Source organism: Schistocerca americana, chromosome X (genome assembly GCF_021461395.2).
Source record: "Schistocerca americana isolate TAMUIC-IGC-003095 chromosome X, iqSchAmer2.1, whole genome shotgun sequence".
Classification (NCBI taxonomy): Eukaryota; Metazoa; Arthropoda; class Insecta; order Orthoptera; family Acrididae; genus Schistocerca; species Schistocerca americana.
This window is the reverse complement of record NC_060130.1, coordinates 1010648806-1010672560: the sequence shown is the minus strand read 5'-3', so window position 1 is coordinate 1010672560 and position 23755 is coordinate 1010648806. Positions and strand designations below refer to the sequence as shown.

Here is a 23755-nt window from a genome sequence, read left to right as displayed (position 1 = left end):
CAAGTCACAGACGACTCCTTGCAGTGGCCGTTGTTTTTGTCTTGGGCCTCCCCAGACACGTTCTTTCTTCTCCACAAGTTGGCACCATTGTCCGATCCTGTGGCTCTCTCTTTCCAGGAAATATGCCTTTTTCTGACCAACTATTATTCCCAATGCTACCATGTGGTCGCCTTTCGGCTGCAGTTCCACCAGTACCATAAACAGCCTGGTCAATCGTATCGTTCCTGGGTCACATACTTGCAGGGTCTCAGCCGTCAATGCGATTTTACATGCACCAATCAGCAGTGTAAGGCTTCGTATGCAGACTCCCTAATCCGGGATGTGGTGGTTCAGCTGGCTCCCGATCCTGAGGTCTGTACTGCGGTGTTGAAACTCGATAACCCCTCCATTGAAGAGATTCTCCGCATTGCCCACTCCTTTGAAATTGCTCAAGTGGCTAATGAGCATCTTACGGCGAGGCCGCAGGTGGCAGTGATAGAGGCGTCACGGCGCGTTCCGCCCTCTCAACGTCGACAAGGCCCGGCTGACAGAGGCCAGCGCCGTCAAGACTCCTCGTTGTCCAATGTCTCGGTGGCACCGGTGCCTCCAGTTGCCCCTCGTCACCAGTTGCACAGCCCACTTCCATCTTGCCCACAGTGCTTTACTGCACATTCTTGAGTGGATTGTCCCCACCGCTGGAAAACCTGCATGCTGTGTAACAAGGAGGGCCACATCCAATCAGTTTGTTGTAGTCACTCAACTCGCTCCAGTACTGCCCCTCCTGGGCCTCGAGATACCATCCATGCTCTGCAATCGGTCGTCCCACAGGACGACCTGTCGGCGCAGAAGCTTTTCCCCAAGCTCCACCTTTTCACTGAGGATGTCAGTTTTCAGGTCGACACTGGGGCCTGTCTCCCCGATTAATATGGCAAAATGTACCCAGCTGGGCTCTTCTGAGGAACCTCCCTCTCACTTACGGAGACAGTTCCATTCCCATTCGTGGGCAATTCGTTGTTCAGGTGACGTACAAGCATGTTCCCTGGCTCCTTACTCTCTTTGTCGTCAACCATCCATCGGCTTCACATAATTTTGGCCTGGATCCGTTTCACCTGTTTGGATTTTTAATTTCCGATGAAGTTAAGGTCATTTCCATGGCTGTTCCTTTTCAGGACTTGGACAATCTGTGCTCCGCTTTTGCGTCATCATTTGCAACAGATCTCGAATGTGCTTTCGATTTTCAGGCGCACATATCCCTTCGGCCAGAGGCGCAGCCTCACTTTTTCCGGGCCCAGCCCCTTTAAGCAGGAACTTGATCAGCTCCAGGCTGCTAGCGCTCTGGAGCCTGTGACTTACAGTCCCTGGGTGACACCATTGGTGGTCATACTGAAACCCAATGGATCCCTTTGGCTGTAAGGGAACTTCAGCACTACTGTCAATGCTCAGTCCCTCGTTGACACTTACCCCATTCCCCGACAGGAAGACCTTCTCGCCAAGCTTTCTGCGGGAGAGTATTTTTCAAAGATCGACTTGGTTGAGGCATACCACCAGCTACCTTTGGATGCCAAATCTCAGATCATCATGGTTATCAACACGCCTTTTGGATTGTACAAGTACAAGCACCTTCCATTCTGTGTCTCTTCGGTGCCGGCCAGTTTCCAGCGGTTCCCGGAGCAGCTTACACAGCCTATCCCCACCTGCGTGAATTATCTGGATGACATCTTGGTCACCGGGCGTTCCCACCAGGAACATTTGCAAAATCTCAGGGCCTTATTTCACGCTCTGCAATCCGTGGGTTTATGCTGTCGGCTGGACAAGTGCTGTTTTTTTCAACCAGAAGCGCAATACTCAGGACACTGGCTTAGCAAAGGTGGCATTCGCCCTTCGGGTCATAATGTGGCGGCCATTGAGGCCCTTCCTCGTCCCAAGGACTTATCTGAACTCCAGGTGTTTTTGGGCAAGGTTACTTATTACTTAAAGTTCTTGCCCCAGGCTGCCTCTGTTGCTCAACCCCTCCATCACTTGCATCGCAAAGGGGTACCTTTCAATTGGACTCCTGCCTGTGACCAGGTTTTTTCCGTTTAAAGGCAATGCTGCAGTCCGCCCCTTGCCTTACTCCCTTCTCTCCGGACCGCCCCTTGGTTGTGACGGCTGATGCGTCGGCATACAGCATTGGGGCCACCCTCGCGCATTGGGATGCCGATGGCTCCAAACAGCCCATCGCTTATGCCCCTAAGACATTGACCCCAGCCCAATGGAACTACTCCCAGACTGAAAAGGAGGCCCTGGCGATCGTGTTCACCATCCAAAAATTTCACATCCATCTTTTTGGGGCAAAGTTCACCCTCCTGACAGACCATAAACCCTTGGTTATGCTTTTCGGACTCCACTCTCACCTTCCAGAGCAAACGGCTCAATGTCTCCGGCGCAGGGCATTGTTTTTATGAAATTACGCTTACACCATCTGCTATAAGCCCACCCCCCACAATGCTAACGCGGGTGCTTTGTCACGGCTCCCAGCAGGCCCGATCCTGCCCTTGACTAACAGGAGGTCCTCTGCTTTCACACTGATTCCGCCCGCCAGTATGCACTGGACGGTCTGCCTCTAATGGCTGCTTACATTGCCGCGGCTACCCGCCGCGACCCTAATCTTGCGGCAGGTTCTCCACTACGTGGTCCACGGGTGGCCCTCCTATGTTACTCGTCGGATGCAGTCCGATTACAGCCCCTTGCGCCACCTGTCCCACAGGCTCTCTGTGGTTGATGATATCCTTCTGTTGGCCATGGAGTCGGACGCCCATCGCTTGGTCGTCCCTCCAGATTTGCGGCTTCGGGTGCTAAGTTTGTTACACTGTGGGCACTGGGGTAAGACCCATATGAGAGTTTTGACTCGCCAGCACGGGTATTGGCCCGGCATCGACGGCGATATTGACCACCCTGGTCTGTGGGTACACTGTGTGTCCGCGTCACCAGGCAAGCTCCCCTCAGTCATTTGCACCTTGACCTGTGCCTCGTCAGCCCTGGGATCGCATCCATATTGATTTTGTGGGCACGCATTTGGGGTCCGTGTGGTTACTTATCGTCGATGCCTACTCCAAATACACATATGTCGTCCGCATGGCATCCACCACCACGGAGGCTACACTCACAGTCCTGGCCCAGGTTCTCGGCACTGAGGGCCTGCCACACACATTTGTATCCGATAATGGCCCCCAATTCACGGTGTCCTCCTTCCATGACTTCTGTCCGGCCAACGGTATCAAATATATCCGTAGCTCCCCTTTCCACCTTTCGTCCAAGGCGCGGCGGAGAGGCTTGTCTGCACTTTTAAACAACAGTTGACAAAGGCAGCCAACACATCTCCAACAACGTCGGCCCTCACCCTGCTTTTGAGCACCTATCGCACTACACCAATTGACAGACGCAGTTCAGCGGAGCTCCTTCGTGGGCGACAGCCGCGGACCCTGCTCCATTTGCTGATGCCATCCCCTGCCCGCTCCACACCCGACCCTCTCAGCATTATGCAACCGGCACGGCCATGTGGGACCGCGAGTACAGGTGCAAGGTGGGTTAGATGCCCACCACGGTCATCGCGGCCCATGGGTGGCATGTGAAGTACGTGCAGATGTTGTCGAAAGGGTTAGAGTGCGCCATCATAATCACCTCCGTCCACGTGCCCCCGCAGGACTCGTGCCGCTGCCTCCTCCCGTACCACCTTCGGGTACGGATGTGATCCTCGAGTCGCCGCCCTGGCCCCAGGTTGGTATCTCCCCATGGGCCTGACACCGGCCCTCCCTGCCCCCAGGTAGATCAGCAGCTCCCTCCCCCACCCTGGACTCTGGGTCGTCGATCACGGATACCTCGGGCGTCCCTTCCTCCCCACCACTGGCGGTTAATGAGCCTGGCTCTTGTTCCCACTGCCGCCCACCTTGGCACCGTCCGGAGCGTTTCTGCCATTACCGCAAGTTTCAGGGGGGGGGAGGGGGGGGGGGGGCATCTGGTACAGTGCGCCACGGAATTTGAATCCGCACCAGACGGCATGGATGTCTAAGACCCCTAGAGGTTTCTGCACCATCGCGCCATAAGCCGTGGCAGCGCACGCCTCCTGGCCCACGTTTAGTGTGAGGGCACCACAGTGGAACACGTGGTCCCAGTGGCAAATAGCGGCACCCCCGATCGAGTATTTAAGCTCCTGCCTCTCACTCAGCCAGTCAGTCTAATCTCTGCATGCGTCTCTTGACATATTGCCTCACCTTAGACAGCGTATTTACTTTCTTGTTTGGTGTAAGAGTGGGTGTGGTGGTCTAGTTAGGTTTTCTTGTGACTCTGTTGTTTCAATCTTGTTGTTGTTCGTAAGGTCCTTCGTTGGTCGTATCCATCCTCTCCCGTTTGTGTTGTTGTTTCCGTCACGACAACCTCCCAACCGTTCCGCTCGCAGTTACAACAAGCCTTACAGGAAGTGGGCTGGAGCAATATGTATAATGTGAGAGAGGTCAATTTCAAATTTAATGTATTTATAAATAGGTTTCCATCAATCTTTAACAGCTGCTTTCCCACAAAAACAATAAAGTATGGCATATCAAGGAAACTCTGGATTACAAATGGAATTAAAATAACATGTACAAGTAAAACGAAATTCAGGGTGTATATGCAGACAAGGAAAAAAAATTCCCAGATCTCCCGGTTACAAATACATTTTCTCCAAGGTGAAAATACACTTTTTCCGTAGTAAGTGACAGTATACTTTCGATCGAAACTGTAAAACTTATCCATTCTTTGAATGGGTATGTTACACAGCAGCGCAGAATTTCTCAGTACTTTATAAAACAAAACTCATGGGAAAAAAACATGTTTTGGAAAGATCTTTGATGTGCAACAACATATACATTGTTTATTTTCATATCACGAAAGTATAAATTTGAATTCCACCAACAGGAAAAGTAAATGGTTTAAGTTAATATACAAAGTGTTGCTACAAGAAAAGCAAAGCTTTCGCATATAATATTAGTCTCGAAGATTAATAAGCCATAAGAGAAGCTAAGGTTTCACATATAATATTGATCTGTTTAGCGCATGTTACACTTTAAGATACATCACACAAACACGCCAGTAAAATATTTAATACTGACATACATCTCTCATCTTCTGGTCTCGAAATTCTTCTAAATGGCTCGTCATCAAAGAGTTGATTTTTAAATGAGAGTAAACACTCTGTGATTTAAGAAATTCATTGTACATTCTCGCACATAGTTCATCTTGCGTAAAAGGAAATTTACTCTGAAAATAACGCTTTTCGAACCACAATTCGCAATATTTTCCCGCGACCTGTAGAAATAGATTCATTTCAGCATTTGCCAGAGAGCGCCAGATAAGAGTTGTCGCCGCACTTGCACAGCTACAGTGATGTAGGAAGCCCGTATGTTCGTACGTATAAAACATTAAAAGATCTTTCCTACATTATGTCATAAAAGAAACAAGACATCAGAGGATACTCCAAGAGCGTCAAAATTTAGTGAACCATACTAACTTGCATAGTTCGCCTTAAAGTGCACATTCGTATGTCCAGATTCCCAATGACGTAGGCCTCGACCTGATATTAAGCTTTTCGGTGTGGTTTTTGGGATGTAAATTTTCTTGCAATACCAGTACTGTATCATCTCGTGTTTGGTTCTTCATTATGGCATAATGCCATATGTGCTAGAAGATGAAAACGTGCACTTAAAATGTAGCGAACAGTTGAAGGTAGCCAATAGTGTGGAATTAAATACGTCTTTTCAAATAAATTAACTGCCTCAGCAGGAAAGCTTAATAAAAGCCAAATTTCTTTAGCAAACTGACAAAAATAACTTCATTGTTCTGCAAGGTGAGTAATGCTTGACTGTCAGAAGGTGGAAATAAAATAAAATCTGAAACTAGTACCATATTTTAGCCTTGGACAGAATGACGAAGAGAGTGTGGAAAATAACAGGGAGGACAAGGGGAAAGACAGGAATCAAGTGGGTTGTTGAACTTCGGAAGGACTGGTTGGAATTGGGGATCAAGGTTGAAGGAAAGGAAAATTGGAGCAACAAATATACACCGACCAATGTGCCGGAGATCAATGACAGAGAAGAATACAGGAAAAGATTAGAGTGTCACCAGTGGAGCAGACAGGAGAAATGGAAACTGAGGATCTCGGAAGAAGAGCGGGAGAGAAGAAGATAAAGAATGAAGAGGTTCTGGGAGAAGAAGAGGAAAATGCAGTGCGTGGATGGGCTACCTGTGGTCTTACAGAGGCCGTAATGCAAGAAGAAGAAGAAGAAGAAGATTTTAGCCTTCCGTGATTATGTGAATGTATTTTAATTCACTTGATCGCTCCCAGCCACAGAAATCCGTCTTGTTTTCATTTGACGTGAGAGCAGTAAACGAAGAGGAAACAGAAAAATCACTAAATGTAATCACGGGTCATGTGGAGTGAGAGGGGGGGGGGGGGGGACCACAATTAATACTGGACGGTATTATTTGTAATCGGGAGAACAAGAACTCTTCAGAAAATCTGGACTCTTTATTGCCTATTAGCTAATAACTTTCTTTCTGTTAGCTAATAACTTGCTTTCTGTGTGACATAAAATTAAATATAGGATACCTAAAACCAGTGAAGACAAGTGATAGGGAAAGCAGTACACATTTCTTCAATCCTTAGGTCCTACTGATTTTTCTCTCTAACCTTGCAACGGCTTTACATGACGTGGTTTCCTTTCTGCGAAAGAACTATTACCTCATCAAAGTTCATCAAACGTTTTGCTACATGAAAAATCGAAATGTCGTTGTCTGTTAATACAAATATCACCCAAGCTGGTGTGGTTTCTCGATCTGATTACATCTATTTTGTCACTGTGTGGTGGATAAAACAAAATAGACCTTAATAATATTGCAGCAATTGTAACACACACGACTGTTTTGGCAATAAATGATCATTTTTAAAGTACGACAATATAATTCACGAAGTAGCAATACGAAATACCTAGTTGGCCTACTACAATCAAAATGCTTTATGTTAGGAAATAGTTTCACATTTCATTCATATTCTCCAGTCTCTCACGCACAAGACTAAAAAGTGGTAGAACGAAGTTTTTGTATAAATTTGGAATAGTCATGTTCTTCTATAGTTTGTGTGATGTCCCCACTTCTTCTCCTTCCTCATTCGAACAGCCGGCTGCTATGGCCAAGCAGTTCTAGGTGCTTCAGTCCGGAACCACACTGCTGCTACGGTCGCAGCTTTGACTCCTGCCTCGGGCATGGATGTGTGTGATGTCCTTAGGTTAGTTAGGTTTAAGTAGTTCTAAGTCTAGGGGACTGATGACCTCAGATGTCAAATCACATAGTGCTTAGAGCCATTTTGACCTCATTCTAACAAACAATCTGGTCATCACTACTTCTGTAACTATTCCTACCACTGTCAAAACTCATTCTCCAGGTAGCTTTATTAACCCTGTCACAATCACCGGTTTAGTTATCCAGCGATTATTCTCCGGTTAGGCGGTGTTATGTGTTCGTACAATGCATTTTCCGTGCTAGTCCGAGAATGGAACTTAAGCGGCTGCTAGCTGGGGACTACAACTGGCTCTGTCTAGTGTAGGGATCTGGCCAAAAATTTTCTGTCAGGATTTCACTTTCTTGAATACACCGAGAAAATACATAATCTTCCTTACCTGTTATTCCTGTTAGTCGTTTATTTCCACTCTGATAGTCTGAACCTATGGATTTCGTTAGTAATTATGACAACGCTGAACATTTGCAAACCGAATCAACCACAAACAAGTAACAGTTGGCATTCACCGGTTCGGCTTTATTCCGCTCAGCTCGTATAGCCCTGTCCCGTTTTGTTTGCAGGAAAGTTAATTTCAAGCTGCGACGAGGATTCCCCTGGCAGAGACATCACGTACACTATGCACGCATTCAAAAATCAACTTATAATTCATTCAGAAATCACCTTAGAATGTGTTAAAAAATGTCCAAAAACCAGCAGGGGTGTGTTTCAAAATCGTATGAATAATAGATAGACTGACGTGCGCTGGATGCTAAGTGCTTTGTGAAACAGGGTTTTTTCCCCCTCAAGAATATGCACAGTGTATGCTGGAGGCAGCAAAATCGTTCTGCAGTCAGCTTCAAATGCCAGTTCCCTAAATTTTCTCAGTAGTGTTCCTCGAAAAGAATGTTGTCTTCCCTCCAGGGATTCCCATTTGAGTTCCCAAAGCCTCTCCATAACACTTGCGTGTTGTTCGAACCCACCAGTAACAAATCCAGCAGCCCGCCTCTGAATTGCTTCGATGCCTTCCTTTAATACAAACTGGTATGGATCCCAAACACTTGAGCAGTACTCAAGAACAGGTCGCAGTAGTATCCTATATGTGGTCTCCTTAATAGATGAACGATATGCTCATACCTTCTTCATTGCTCCTATCCAGGCTAGTGAATGGGCTGCTCCCTTAGTAATCTTACCAAAGTCTGGTGGAAGGCTTTGTCTTTGAGTTAACTTTAAATTCACTGTGAATTCACAATCCATAATTGATACTTATCTATTGCCTTGCGCTGAGGAAGTAACGGATAGGCTCAGTACAGTCCACTATTTTTCAAAAACTGACTTACGTAATGGGTATTTGCAAATTCCACTAGACGAGGAATCTCAGAAAGTGTTTGTGGTCAACAAACATTTAGGGTTGTCCAAATTTTTGCACTTACCCTTTGGCAGCACTTCTGTGCCTGCCACGTTCTGACGCTACTTAGAACACCTTACTGCAAAACTTTCGTTGTGTTCAAATTACTTGGATGATATTGTGGTATCAGGACATACACCGGAGGAAAATATCAGTAACTTTTGTATGCTTTTTCAAGTGCTTTCAGGTGCAGATATGAAGTGTCACCTGGACAAATGTGCCTTTTCTCAGACTTAAATTCAGTACTTAGGCCATGTTCTTAATAGCCAAGGTGTTCATCCCTTTCACTCACATTTGCTGACCATCCAGGACCTCCCTGAAACATGGAACATGACAGAATTGCAGTCAGTTCTTGAGAAGTTGATATAATATATCTGGTTTATACCCAACACAGTTCAGTTCGTGGCTCCATTGCATTGTTTGTGTCAGAAGAATGTGCCTTTTGTTTGGATCAAAGACTGTCAGGATGCATTCCATTGTTGAGGGTCAAATACCTTCTTAATTTTGATCCCACTAAGCCTGAGGTTTTGGCAGTGGATGCTTCTTCGTACAGAATCAGAGCTGTGCTCTTGCACAGACTTGGGTTCACAGGACAGGCCAATTGCTTTCGCTTCCAAGTTATGACCAAGACTCAATGTAACTACTCCCAAATGAAGAAGGAAGCGCTTGCTATTATCTATGGCATCACAATGTTTCACCATTATGTTTGGTTGAAAGTTTTACCTAGTGATGGACCATTACCTACTTCAGTCTCTGTTTCACCTGTCCAAACGTGTTCCACCGCACTCGGCAATGTTGGGCTTTGTTATTGTTACAGTATCAGTACGAAATATCGTCCCAGTTCACATCAAGGCATGCAAATGCTGATGTCCTTTCTCGCCTTCCTGTTGGCCCTGATTCTGAATTCGATGCTACTGCCACATCTTGTAAGGCCGATTCACAGGACACTGAACTTCTACAGACTTTTCCACTGCGCTATACGAAAATTGCACAGGCTACAGAAGCAGACCCTGACTCGAACCTTTTGTTGCATTACATCCATACTGCATGGCCTCGATCAGTGAAAAACATTCATAATTCTTTCGTGCATCAATATTTTGTTTGTCAGCATAGCCTCTCCATCCAGCATGGTGTGATTTTATTGCAAAATGACTCTGGACAATTTCAAGTGCTTATTCCTAAAACATTGCAAAAAGATGTGTTGCAATTGCTGCACCAAGGACATTGCGAAATTTTATGCACAAAACAGTTAGCAAGTTAGCACTGTACTTGGCTGGACAAGGGCGCCCATGTTGAACAGGTGATGTCACAGTGTCACACTTGTGCTGAAAATGTGTCGACCCCAACGCAAACGTTTTCAGCACAGCCAAAGTCTAAATTGCTGTGGCAATGAGTGCACATTGACTTTTCTGGTCCCTTTTGCAACACTAGTTGGATTATTGTTGTGCCCACGAACTCTACTACATTGTGTAGTACTATTTGCAGTTTGCCATCTATTTTTTGCTTGGAAGGTTTGCCCGAAGTGCTAATTACAGACAACAGACCACAGTTTACAGCTCAGGATTTTGAACAGTTTTGTGCAGCCAATGGTATCACTCACACCAGTGTTCCGTTTCATCCCCAGTTGAATGGAGAAGCTGAACAATTTGTGCATACGTTCAAGCAACAGATGAACAAACTACGTGTCTCCAACAAAAGGGAGCAAGTGCTGACGCTCTTTCACGCAACGTACTGCTCCAAACCCCGAGACGGTCCACTGCCGGTGGAGTTTCTCTACGGCTGACACCGTCGTACTCTGCTCCAGTTGCTGCACCCACCACAGCACACAGAGCCTCCCTCGCTCTGCAAACATTTCTTTCCGCCTAATGATTCTATTCTTTTCAGAGTTTTTGGTCATGTCACGTGCTGGAAGAGAGGAATGATTCTTTGAAATTTGGGTGCTTGCATATATTTAATTCAAGGTCCTGCTGGATTGCTGCACCACCATCAGAACCATATTCGTGCTTATCCATTGCAAGTTTCTTCCATAGATTTTCTGTCCCCAGATTCGCATCCTAATGGGATTTTGCAGCCGGTGCAGCTGCAGCTGGGGACCTCTTCAGCACTGCCTGCAGAACCAATAGAGCTGGACCCATCACCTTCACTGCCACAGCAGCTCAACTCCCTGGTGCTCGACCTGGTGCCTGCCGTGGACCCGTCGTCGTCACCACCTTTTCCGTTGCCATCACAGCCCTTTCTGTTTTTTGCGGGACCAGCTCAGGAAGAGGGTCGGTGCCCTTTCGGGGGTTATCTGACTGAGCTCCTCTCGGAGTGCAGGACAGATGTCGGGGCACGACCAAGAGCTCGGTGTTAGTACTATTGTTGCTCCCAGCACTTTGAGCGCATATCTTTTCACAGATGCACGAATCTCTATTAACCTTTACTTGTCATCATTTGTGCGTTCTCTTACGAACCGAGAGAGTGCAAGAACCTATGCTTCCTCAGCATTATCTGAATCTTATAATTAATCATGTGCCTTTTCCATCGTTAATCCACATAGTAGGCACATAATTCTCAAGACCGTGATTTATAATTGGCTTAAACTTTGCCCATAATTCCTCTGTGGCCACTTTATTGAAACTAAGTGATGTTAATTCACTGTCTAAATGAGATGGTAACAACTGCTTATTTGCCTTTTCTAACAGACACACTCTCCTAGCCTTCTTAACTGATTTATTAACTTTCATAATGACATCACGATTGCTGATCCCTGTTTCTATACTAATGTTATCGATAAGGTTCAGCCTACTTGTAGCTACGAGGTCTAAGATATTTCCACTATGTGGGCGCTACTCAACTAGCTGTTCACTACAGTTTTCAGAAAATGTGCTCAAAAGTACTTCACATGACTGTGTGTCTGTACCCCCTGTAATGAATCCATACACAACCCAGTTTATAAAGTAGGTTAAAGTCACATCCAACTAGTATTGCATAATCTGGGTATTTACACATTACTGACTGTAGACTTTCTTTCAATGACCGCAAAACTGATACAAAGGAATCAGGTGGCCAGTAAAGACATCCAACAGTTAACTTTGTTTCACCTACACTTGTTATACATGACCAGACGACTTCACTGACACACTCAACTTTTACCTCAATAGAGGCAACGTTTTTGTCAACTGCAATGAACACTCCCGCTCCTATGGCCTCTAATCTGTCTTTCTGACATACGTTCCACGACTTGCTAAATATCTCAGAGCTTTCCACTTTGGGTTTCTGCCAGCTGTCGGTCCTGAGAATAATTTGAGCACGAGAATTTTCCTAGAGGGCAGTAAATTCAAAAACTTTGTTACAAATACTTCGACAATTTACTGAAAAAACTTTTGAGTCAAAGGGTCTTTACTCTGAATGTCTTCTACAGCCTAGCCAAAAAACCCTCATGTGCACCCCACAAATACTCTGATGCCCAAGTAGCTGCTTCCTTTGTGAAGTGCACCCCTGACATATCACGGGGAGTCCTACAAATTTCCAACTGATAACATAGGTCTAGAAACCTGCAGCCAAGACTGTCAGAGAGACAACGAATCCTTCGGTCGAGACCGTCCATTCGGTTCCAAACCAAAGGACCCCAATCGACACTGGGAACAATGCTGCAAACTGTGAACTCTGCTTGCACCCCACGTGTGAGGCCAGCATCCTTCCCCACTTCTGTCAGCCTCCTGTACGAACTGACGATGACCTCAGAACCCCTGTGACAGGTAATGTCGGTGTCAATGTGTGCCAAAATTTGCAGATAACTGCATACCGCACACTCGATAGCTGCTGGCGAGGCCACCTCCACATCTCTGATGAGGCTGGTAGACATACTAAGTGCACGTTCACTTTCTTTTCAACCGTGAACACTACCTGCCTAAGGAGCTTCATAATGCGCCTAATGTTGGAGCTCCCGATAACTAGAAAACCCCTCCCCTCGTCCACCTGCTCGGACCCAGCTGAAGCAGCGGCCACCTGTCCACTCACAGGGTGAATGGGCAAAGCCAGATGACCAGCATCCACACTGGCCCTCTGCTTCAAGTGATTCGAATGCATTACTACCTGCCACTCACTCTGCTGTGAGGGCAGATCCTCTGCTTCAGGTACACTCGGAGGTGCTTCAGTAGTAGAGCCCATAGGTGAAACAAATGACACCCGAGGTGTCCCGTGCGATGCGCCAGATTCTCCGCCACTGCTACAACCCGAGGCAGCTGCCTGAAGGCGACTAACCGTAGCCGAAAGTGCATTCAGCTGTTTGCAAACTGTGGTCAGTTTCTCCTGCATCCACACATCCTATCCATCCTAGAAAAACTAACTGAAGAGTAAACTATAAAAGCAGACAGAATCCGATATATGCAACTTGCTACCCTCCTGATTTGTCACCGATGGATGCTGATGCCTCTGTGTGCTGTGTAGTTGGCTGTTCAGAAGAAACTGTGCTACAAACTGCGCAAATTTACACTTATAAAATGCGAGCTTACACCTCTTAAACAGAAACACGCATTAAATTTTAGAAATACACAATGAGGAAAAGACAGGAGAAGATAAACACTTGACTTGCTGCTCTGTAGATTTGTATCAGCCAAGATATGGAGCCTGGCTGACTGGCTTACTAAATGACTGGGCCCTTGTCTTCAAAACAAAACAAATGGCCAATTAACTATTGTGCTACATACTGAATGAATTTACACTTACAAAAATGTGAGATTTAACCTCTTAGACAGAAAAGCACATATGAAATTTATGTCACACCAGTATGCCACACACCAAAGCTTGGAAAGCACTAAGGCGTGCCTTCCAATGCTATCTGTACAAAATCTAGTGTCATCGTGGACTGTCAGCCACTGATTTTGTGACGCAGAGAGAATTTGCAGTATGGGTACTATGAAAAATGAGGAAGATGATGATTGATTGTCTAATGTGTTGCAGACCGACAAAGCTTATTTCACACTGCAAGGGTCTGTCAACAGCTGCAACTGCAGAACTTGGGCTGCCGCAAATCCTAGAACTGTCTCGGAAACTCCACTGCACGATGAGCAAGTCACGGAGTAGTGTGGATTTACCAAATCGATCATAATCGGACCCTTTTCCTTTGAAGAAATGCAGGGTGCCGCTTTTTCAAACTGTCAGCATGATGAGGGCAAAGTACACAGATATGTTACAGAATTGCATCATCCCTGGCCTGGATGATAAACACCTGCTGGAAGGTACGACTTTTAAGCAGGATGGTGCTCCACCCCATATTGCAACACACGAGAGATATTTCTCGCTTACATTGTTTGGCAAGAATCGCATGCTGGGTCACCACTTCTGTCACGCTTGGCCTCGCCGGTTCCCAGACCTCAATCTGCGTGATTATTGGTTGTGGGGTTATCTGAAGTTGCATGTCTACCACAATTGTCCGACCTCATTAGGGATGCTAAAAGACAACATCCAATGGCAATTTCTCACCATACTTACTGATATGCGGTACAGTGCTGTGCGCAACACTGTCCCTCAACTACAGGTATTGTTAATGAATGACAAACGACATGTTGAGCATTTGTTATAAAGAACATTGTTTTTGCTAAAAATCAATTGTTTTGCTACATATTGCTTTTGTATCATATGAAGTGCCATCTCTTGGTTATTTTGCACTTTTTTTTTTTTTTTTTTTTTTTTTTTTGGCTTCAATAAAACGCCATGTCATTTCAAACATGTGTGTCAACTTTTACCTGTCCACTTACATTATTCCATGAAGTACTGAATTTTCAAATGTTAATGGACTTTTGAGTCAATCTTTATACGCAATATTTTCAGTCACATATGAAACACATGACATCACTACCAGAGGGGATATTTCCAGACAGACTGGAATGTGTTATTGTCAGACCACTTTATCAGAATGGTAGTAAGACAGATACTAATAATTACTGAACAGTCTCACTACTCACCTCCTCCTTCAATGTAATGGGAAAAACTGTTTGTGCAAGAACCATAACACACCTCTCATATAATAAGATATTTAGTCTGTCTCAATTTGTATTTTAGCAGGGTCTACAGAATACATTATTTTTCAATTCACAAATCAGATCATACAAAATGTGAGCTCTCAGAAGAATGTGACTATTTAATCCATAATATTTTCCTAGACAAGTTATTGAGGTACCAGGGATCTTGCTGGTAACTAGTTTCCACCCAACCTAACTAAATGGATGCAATGTGTTGCATTAAGAAGCTCAAGGAGTGTACAACATGATACAGTATCTTAACATTGGGAAAGAATCACTACAGGTGTACTGCAAAGAGTGATATATTGTCCACTCTTGTTTTTATTGCATATAAATGATCATCCATCATATATCGAAGAAGCAGACATAGGTCTCTTTGCTGATGATGGAAATATAATAATAAAACATAATTTTGTAACACCAATGCATGAAAATGTATAGAATATTTTCTTGAGAATCAAGAAATAGTTCTCTCCAAATGGACTGTAACTCAACTTAGATAAAACACAGTACATGCAATTCAGTACTGCACATGGCCTGGGCCCACCGTTACAAATAATGCATTAGGATGCATCAATAAATGAAACAGACCATCTACACTCTTAGATGTTTATTCCGGTAAGCTCCTGATCTGGAAGTCACATGTTATGGATTATCTTAAATATCAAAGCTCTGAAACGTTTGTGTTATGCTTAATATCAGATTTGGGAGATGAAAAGTCCAAAAAGTTGACTACTTTTACTATTTTCATTCACTAAATATTATGGGGTAGCTCATCACCAAGGTAAAAATAATTTCTTGCACGGAAGAATGTAATAAGGATAATGTGTAATGTCTAATCTCAAAGTTCTTTCAGGCAGCTCTTTAAACATTTGATTATACTGATAAAGTCTTACAGCAAATTTACTCCCTTATGAAGTCTGTCATCAACAAGCACAGTTTGATAGCAGCAGCAACATTCATAAGCATAAAGGAGAAATTATTCCCACTATCCATTACTGAGTCTTACTTTGGCCCAAAATGGAGTGAGGTATTCAGCCACAAAAATCTTTGATAATCTATCAAGTGATGCAAAGAATTTGGTGGATAATAAAATTAACTTCCAAGACAAATTGAAATCATAGCAGCTTGATAAGTTCTTCCACTCCATAGAATAATTTCTTCTACCCAACAGAATAATTTCTTTTACTCCACAGAATGATTTGCGAATGTGTAGTAACAGGTTTGTGCACCTGCAGCAATTAAGTATTACTAACAGTGAATCAATTTACCGCACAGATCAGTGGTTGTAGGTAAATGGTAGCCAATTGCAACAAGGCGTCCAGGACATAGAGCATGCTGCTCAGCACAATCTGACTAACTTCAACAGCTGCTTCAATATACATGCTTTCTGGATTTACCTTCAGCACAACTAGCCTTAAGGATTTTTCCAGGACGAAACCCTCCCTTTAATATAATATTTGCTCCCACAATTGACTGGCCTTTATTTCCCCATGGCCCAAGCTTCACCTGCCTCTTATCTGTTCTCATCCTTTTTCACCCTCCTCCCTCCACACCAGCCTCTCAAAATTTATGGAAAACTTTTTATTCCATCTTAGTCAACCATATCTACCTTTCTTTATACCTCTCTCTTAGTATGGATTTCTCAGCTGCTAACTTAGTACTATTTTCTCCATAGTTTATGTAGTGGCCTCCAACTCAGCCCTCTAGCACCCTAGATGGGAGTAGGTGCCAGCCAGCTCACCTACATGTTGTAAATATTTCTTACTTCCTTCCCTTGCTATTCACACACCTTCTGACCTCATGTTTCTTCCATGATCTAACCACCCACTCCAGCCAGAATACCTGCTCTCGTTCCAGTTGGGCTGCAGAGCTGAGAGAGAACACGCACTCTCACTCTCACTCTCTCTCTCTCTCTCTCTCTGTGTGTGTGTGTGTGTGTGTGTGTGTGTGTGTGTGTGTGTGTGTGTATGAAAACTGTACACTCAGCCACTCTCCACGTCTGTCTACTGCCGACATCCATTCCAGTTGTCAGTAGTGATCTGTCGTCATGCATACGCTGCCCACCATGAGAGTGAATGCCACCTGGTGGCTCTGTGGGTATGTGACATGGTAAGGAATCTATATAACCATAGTATAGACAAATGGGGAATCATCTTGATGATACAAAATGTAAATGGGGAAATTCACTGACATAAGCAACTTTGAGAAATAGCAGGCTGTTATAGAAAAGAGCATCTCAGAAATGGCAAAGCTGTTTGGTTGTTCGCATGCTACTGTCCTGAGCATCTATGGAACGTGGTTGAAGAATGGGGAAACCATGAGTAGGTGAGATGATGTTGGATGTCCATGCCTCATCATGTAACATGGAGGTTGGAGGCTTGTTCACTCTGTAAAGCAGGATAGGTGGCACTTATTGGAAATCTGACAACAGAGTACAATGATGATGCTAGTGCCGATGCAGGCGCAAGTGTTTCAGAGCATACAGTTCAACACACACTGTTGAATGTGGAGCTCCACAGCAGACAATTCCTATGTGATCTCATGGTGACCAAACATCATCAATTACAATTGCAATAGTTGTGGGATCATCAAGATTGGACTGTGGATCAATGAAAATGTGTTGGCTGGTCAGATGATTCACATTTCTTGTTACACCAAGTCGATGGTTGTGTTTGGAAACACACTATGGAAATGGCATATTGCAGCTGGAAAACTGTCCATGTCACAACAAGTCCAGGATGGTGCTACAGTGGTTTGAGGGGCAAGATAGCAAACTCACATTGATGTCTTGGCCACCAAATTCACACGACTGGATCCATGGGAATACATCTGGAACACTATCAAGCATCAGACCCCTGCCCACAAACCACAGGATTTTAATTTACCAAACTGTGTGAGCTGTGCACAGGTATCTGTTGTCACATACCACTGAAAACTTACCGAGAAAATGTTGAATACACGCCATGCAGAATCACTGCTGTACTTGTGTTTCAAAGATGGAGCAACATACTATTAAGCAGGTGGTTTTAATGTTTTGGACCATCAGTGTAAATCTGTGTTAAGGTATGTAAGTCACACAACATACAAAATGATTTCTTCACTCTGTAGCAGGAAGACTCATAAGTAAAAACTGTGAAGAGTGGGTGATGAGATGGCGTAGAGACTATTTTAGACAAGAAAGGACATTGAGAAAGACAACTATGATAGGAGCAGGAGAGTAATAAGTGGTACATGTTTACAGACTGACTCTTATCATTGCTATTATTGTAAGTTTATGGCACAAAATCAAAATGCATTGGCATAAAATTCTTTACAGCTTCTGTTCTCTTCACATCTCTCATTATTTCCCCAACAATATAACAGGTCATGTTTATTACTTTTTAAGTATACTGCTTCATTATTTGCCATTGCTGATTGTAATCTGTATATATGAAGTCGTTATACCACTGCAATTATCTACATTAAACAATGTTTTCTCCCTTCGATAAATAAAATCCACAATACTCACATTCAATTCGAATAAGTTCAATGTCTTCTATCAGGATTCGATCTAACATGAAGTCTACACCAAGCTTGGCAAGGCGTGGAGCATCTGTTTCAAGCAGCAGTGAAAAATATGCCCCCATTTTCCATGCTTGGAGACTTCCATACACCTGAAACTTTTTACAAAAAAATCTGTTTTGATTACACAAAAAAACAATATGTTATTAAAAGGTTTTATGTAACACAGAAAAGAATATAAAGTACTGTCTTTCAGTTTACACTAAAGATACTTGAACATCAAAATGGTAAACTAACAGTAATATAGACGTTCTAGTTCAATCACCCTCAAAACAGAAACATAATAGCAAGGTTACATCTACTTTCCAATGACACATAAAATCATAAAAATATTCAAGGCAAAAACTACCAAACAAAATGCTCCACCCTATCTTCTAAAGTAACTGAAAATTCAGTTATCATCATCAATCGGATATTAAGCCACAAAACTGGCAGTGGAAAAAAACATCACAGTCAATTTCTGACACACAATCACAACACACAAAATAAAAAAAAAAAAAAAAAATCAAGGTAACAACTACCAATCGAATGCTCCACCCTATCTTCTAAAGCAACTGAAAATACGGTTATCATTATCAAGTGGATATTAAGCCACAAAACTAAGATGGGAAAAAACACTATAGTAAATTTCTGAGAGTCAATTGCTGACACACACTCAATGACACAGAATTGCCAATATTTATTTAATGGAAAAAATCAAAAAGAGAAAAATACAAAATATGGTGGTTAATGCTACAAGTACTGTAAAAAAAGACTACTAAAGCAACTCAAACAAAACATACTACTAGGTACAAAACATACTACTAGGCACAAAACAAAGAATATTTGCTGGAATAACATTTAGACCAAAAAATAAACATATGTCTACAACAATAAAAATGTTAAACTGCTGGTTAGTAGCTATTCAAAAATTGATATATACCTACTCTGCAACACAGTATATCACTTTCACAACTATGAGAGGGACTAAAAGACAACAATCTTTCATGTGTCTCAATGAGACAAAAAAGGGCACATATTTGGACAACCCAAAAGTTTTCCTGTCACTAAAAAATACAAAATCATCAGTCAAAATATAGTGTATTAGGACGGCACAGTGTAAGCATTACACACTAGTGGAAATTCCTCGTGGAAGAAATCATTACAAGCCATACGAAAGGGTAAGGTCATTGCCGAATTAAGTTATATGTCCATTAGATCGTGGTCTAAGACACACTACTGTGCCCAGCTTTTAATCTCCTAACACCGGATAAGAGATGACAGGCACAGCAACATGCCTTACAACATGGCAAAATGCTCATGTAACTAAAATCAAAAGGGATGTAAATACTGGCCACAAAAGCCTGTGTCGTATGGCAAGGTAATTTCCAACAACTGCTGTAAAAGCAAAGAGGTACAGGGTTAGACAAAAATATGTAAACGCTACAAGAAATGCATGCTTGAACATAAATGCAGATGCTAGCCAAGCTTGCAGGTTGCTCTGTTGTATTTGGCCATAAACGGCACCTGTGCAATGCCCTCAATACGTTGCAAGTGTCAGTTGTGATCAGAACACTACTCTGTGCATTATGTTAGAGCTAAACCAATTCAAACATGGGCAAGTTATTGGTGTTTGTATGGTGGGTGCAAGTACCCAAGATAGTTGAAGTTTTTGGTTTTTCAAGAGGTACAGTATCAAAGATTTATGCCACATACAGGGAAAGTGGAAATTGTGCGCTAAATCGCTATGCAAACAAAAGTGTATGTCAAGTGATCACGACAGACGGTCACTGTAGAAAACAGTCCCAAAAAATAAGACGACGACAGCAGCAAGAGTCACTGCAGAACTGAATGTCGCACTCGTGAACCCTCTCAGTATGGAAACAGTGCAAAGAAAGCTACGTAAGCTGAGAGTTGCAGGACGAGGTAGAATTCCAAAACTGCTCGTCAGTGATGCCAACTGCAAACTGTGGTACCGAACCCATACTGAACTATAGAGCAATGGAAGAAAGTCATTTGGTTGTACAATACTCGGTTCATACTGTTTCCAACTTCTGGCCAACCTCCCAAGAGCGAAATGTGGTGGGGATTCGGTGACGATCTGGGAAGCCGTATCACAGTATTCCGTGGGACCCACGAGTACTCTGCAAGGTCACATTACTGCCTAGGGCAATGTAACCATTTTGGCTGATTAGATCCATCCCACAGTACAATGTTTCCCAATAGTCACGCTACGTTCCAAGACAACAGGGCCCCTGTTCACACAGCTCACATTATCCAGGATTTGTTTTTATGAGGATGAAATGTTGCATTTCCCCCAGTCACTACAGTCACCCGATCATGATTTTATTCAACCATTGTGGTCTGGTTTGAACAGAAGGGTGTGTAGTTACTATCCATCTCCATCACTGTTACCTGAACTTGTCACTATTTTGTAGGAAGAATGGTATAAGATTCCCTTGAAAACCATAAAGGACCTGCATTTATCCATCCTGAGATGAGTGGAAGTTGTTTAGAATGCCAACGGGTCTCCTACATCGCATTAAGCACGGTAACGTGTCGTGTGTTTGGAGTTTTCATATTTTTGTCGACCCCCTTTATATGACATGGGGGTCACAGACTTTCCAAGACTCTAGGACTCATAAATGAAGGTAATTGTTTTCACACTAGTTAGTTATATGCAGATTCCATGGATCGTAACTGTAGCCCCTCACTATATATGGAACAAGTCAGTTTTAAAATTATAGTACAGCTCACCAGTTGAAAATATGGTAACATGCTAACCATTTACATGTTTTCTTAAGTTTTTTACTTACTCATTTTTTTCCTGTATACATGGATTTATATATTTTTATACTTAACTCTCTCTCTCTCTCTCTCTCTCTCTCTCTCTCTCTCTCTCTCTCTCACACACACACACACACACACACACACACACACACACACACACACAAAATCATGTTCTTATATATTCTATAGAGTAGAAGGAGGAAGGAGTTTCAAACAGATTTGATTTCAGTTTGTGTTTGAAATTAATTTTAGTATCCATTTAATTCTTTACATCACTTGGTAGATTGCCAAAGAGTTTTATTGCTGAATACATCACCCCTTTCTGTGTCACACTAAGACTATTATACTTATGGATGTTACAGTTTTTTTCAAACTGTGCTTTTTGATAGCAAACTTCATGACAGTGCAAATGTTATAGACTTTTCTGTCAGTGTGCACAACTGTTTAAACAGTTGTCTACAAGACATTCTAGAGTGGACACCACACATAATCCTTATTAAATACTTCTGAGCAACAAACACTTTTTACCCCGAAAATGAGTTACCTCAGAATTTGATACCATCAGACATTAGCAAACGCAAATAGGAAAATTAATCAAAGTTCTTTTCATTTTCATCTCCAAAACCTGATGTCCTTAGCACAAAAATTGCAGAGCAAAGACTTTAAAAAATCTTTAACATGTGACTCCCAGGGTAAGTTCTTATTAATACAAAAACCTTGGGGTTTAGAATATTCCATTTCATTTATCGATGTACCCTCATGCATTATTTACACTGAGGTGACAGAAGTCATGGGATAGTGATATGCACATATAAAGATTGTGGAACTACCATATACACAAGGTACACAAGTGATGCATTGGTGGAGCTGTCCCTTATACTCAGGTGATTCATGTGAAAAAGTTTGATGTGATTATGATCACACAACAAGAATTATCAGAGTTTAGACTTTGAATGAGGAATGCTAGTTGGAGCTAGGCATATGAGACAGTCCATTCTGGAAATCGTTAGGGAATTCAATATGCTGACAGCCATCATGTCAAGAGTGTGCTGAGAATACCACATTTCAGGCATTACCTCTCACAACAGACAATGCAGTGGCTGACAGCCTTCACTTAATGAACAAGAGCAGTGGTGTTTGGGTAGCTGACAGACAAGCAGAACTGTGTGAAATAACTGCAGAAATCAATGTGGGATGTACAACAAACATATCTGTCAGGACAGTACTGCAAAATTTGGCATTAATGGGCTATGACGGCAGATGACCAATGTGAGTGCCTTTGCTAACAGCACATCGCCTGCAGTGCTTCTACTACACTCGTGATCACAGCAGTTGCAACCTAGGCAACTCAAAACTGTGGTCTCGTCGGATGACTCCCAATTGTAGTTGTTACAAGCTGATAGGAGGGTTCGAGTGTGGTGCAGATACGACAAAGTCGTGGACCCAAGTTGTCAACAAGGCACTGTGCAAGCTGGTGGTGGGTTCATAGTGGTGTGGGCTGTGTTTATACGGCATGGACTGGGTCCTCTGGTCCAACCGAACTGATCATTAACAGGAAATTGTCATGTTCCCATGACAATACACCTGCCATTAGGGCACAATTGTTCGCAATTGGTTTGAAGAACATTCTGGATAATTCAGGCAAAAGATATGGCCACCCGGATCATCCGATACGAATCTTATCGAACATTTACGGGATATAATTGAGGGGGTCAGTTCGTGCGCAAAATTCTGCACCGGCAACACTTTCACAATTACGGATGACTATAGAGGCAGCACGGCTCAATATTTCTGCAGAAAACTTCCAAAGACTTGTCGAATCCGTGCCACACCGAGTTGCTGTGCTATGCTCGGTAAATGGAGGTTGACTGATGTTAGGAGGTATCCAATGATTTTTCTCACCTCAGTGTATAATAGTGTGGACAGGCCTCGTGCAGTGCCGAATTGCACGCCTCGTGTTTTATCCGAATTCAGTGACAGTCGATTTGCGTAGAATGCATTATTAATTTTCAAGAACGTGTTCTTTACATTTTCACATGTTAGGCTTGACTATTACATTCCTACCACCAGCAAAGAGAACTATCACTCATCCATCCACATCTGCACAGATACTCCACAAGCCACTGTACGGTGCGTGGTGGAAGGTACCCTGTACCACTACCAGTCACTTCATTTCCTTTCCTGTTCCACTCGCAAATAGAGCAAGGGAAAAATGACTATCTATATGCCTCTGTACGAGCCCCAATTTCTCGTATCTTTCTTCACAGTCCTTGCGCACAATGTATGATGGCAGCAGTAGAATTGTTCAGCAGTCAGCTTTTTTGAGTTCCTGAAGCATCTCCGTAACATGTGTCGTTCGAACCTAACGGTAACAAATCTAGCAGCTAGCCTCTAAATTGCTTCGATTTCTTCCTTCAATCGGGCCTGGTACAGATCCCAAACACTTGAGCAGTACTCAAGAATAAGTCACACCACCATCCTATAAGTGGACTTCTTTACAGGTGAACCACTCTTTCAGATCATTTATATATAATAAAAACAAGTGGACATAATACTGATCACTTGCAGTGATTCTAACCCACTGTGAAGGTCTGTTTCACTGTGTACACTCTCCGAGTTTCTTAGTGCAACACTCTTTATCCTTTTAGATACAAAATGCGAATACTAGTTACCAGCAACATCACTGATACCTCAATAACTTCTCCATGAAAATAATATGACCTAAACAATCACATGCTTTTGACA

The 23755-nt window shown here is 43.2% G+C and overlaps 1 protein-coding gene across 2 annotated transcripts in view; it reads right to left on the bottom strand.

The window, feature by feature from the left end:
• LOC124555682 (biotin--protein ligase) overlaps positions 1-23755 on the bottom strand; it is a 373530-nt gene that overhangs the window by 256764 nt on the left and 93011 nt on the right. For both annotated transcript variants that reach the window (XM_047129684.1, XM_047129685.1), the window contains one exon: positions 18189-18339. In XM_047129684.1, the coding sequence (XP_046985640.1) occupies positions 18189-18339 (151 nt within the window). The remainder of the gene's footprint in view (positions 1-18188; positions 18340-23755) is intronic.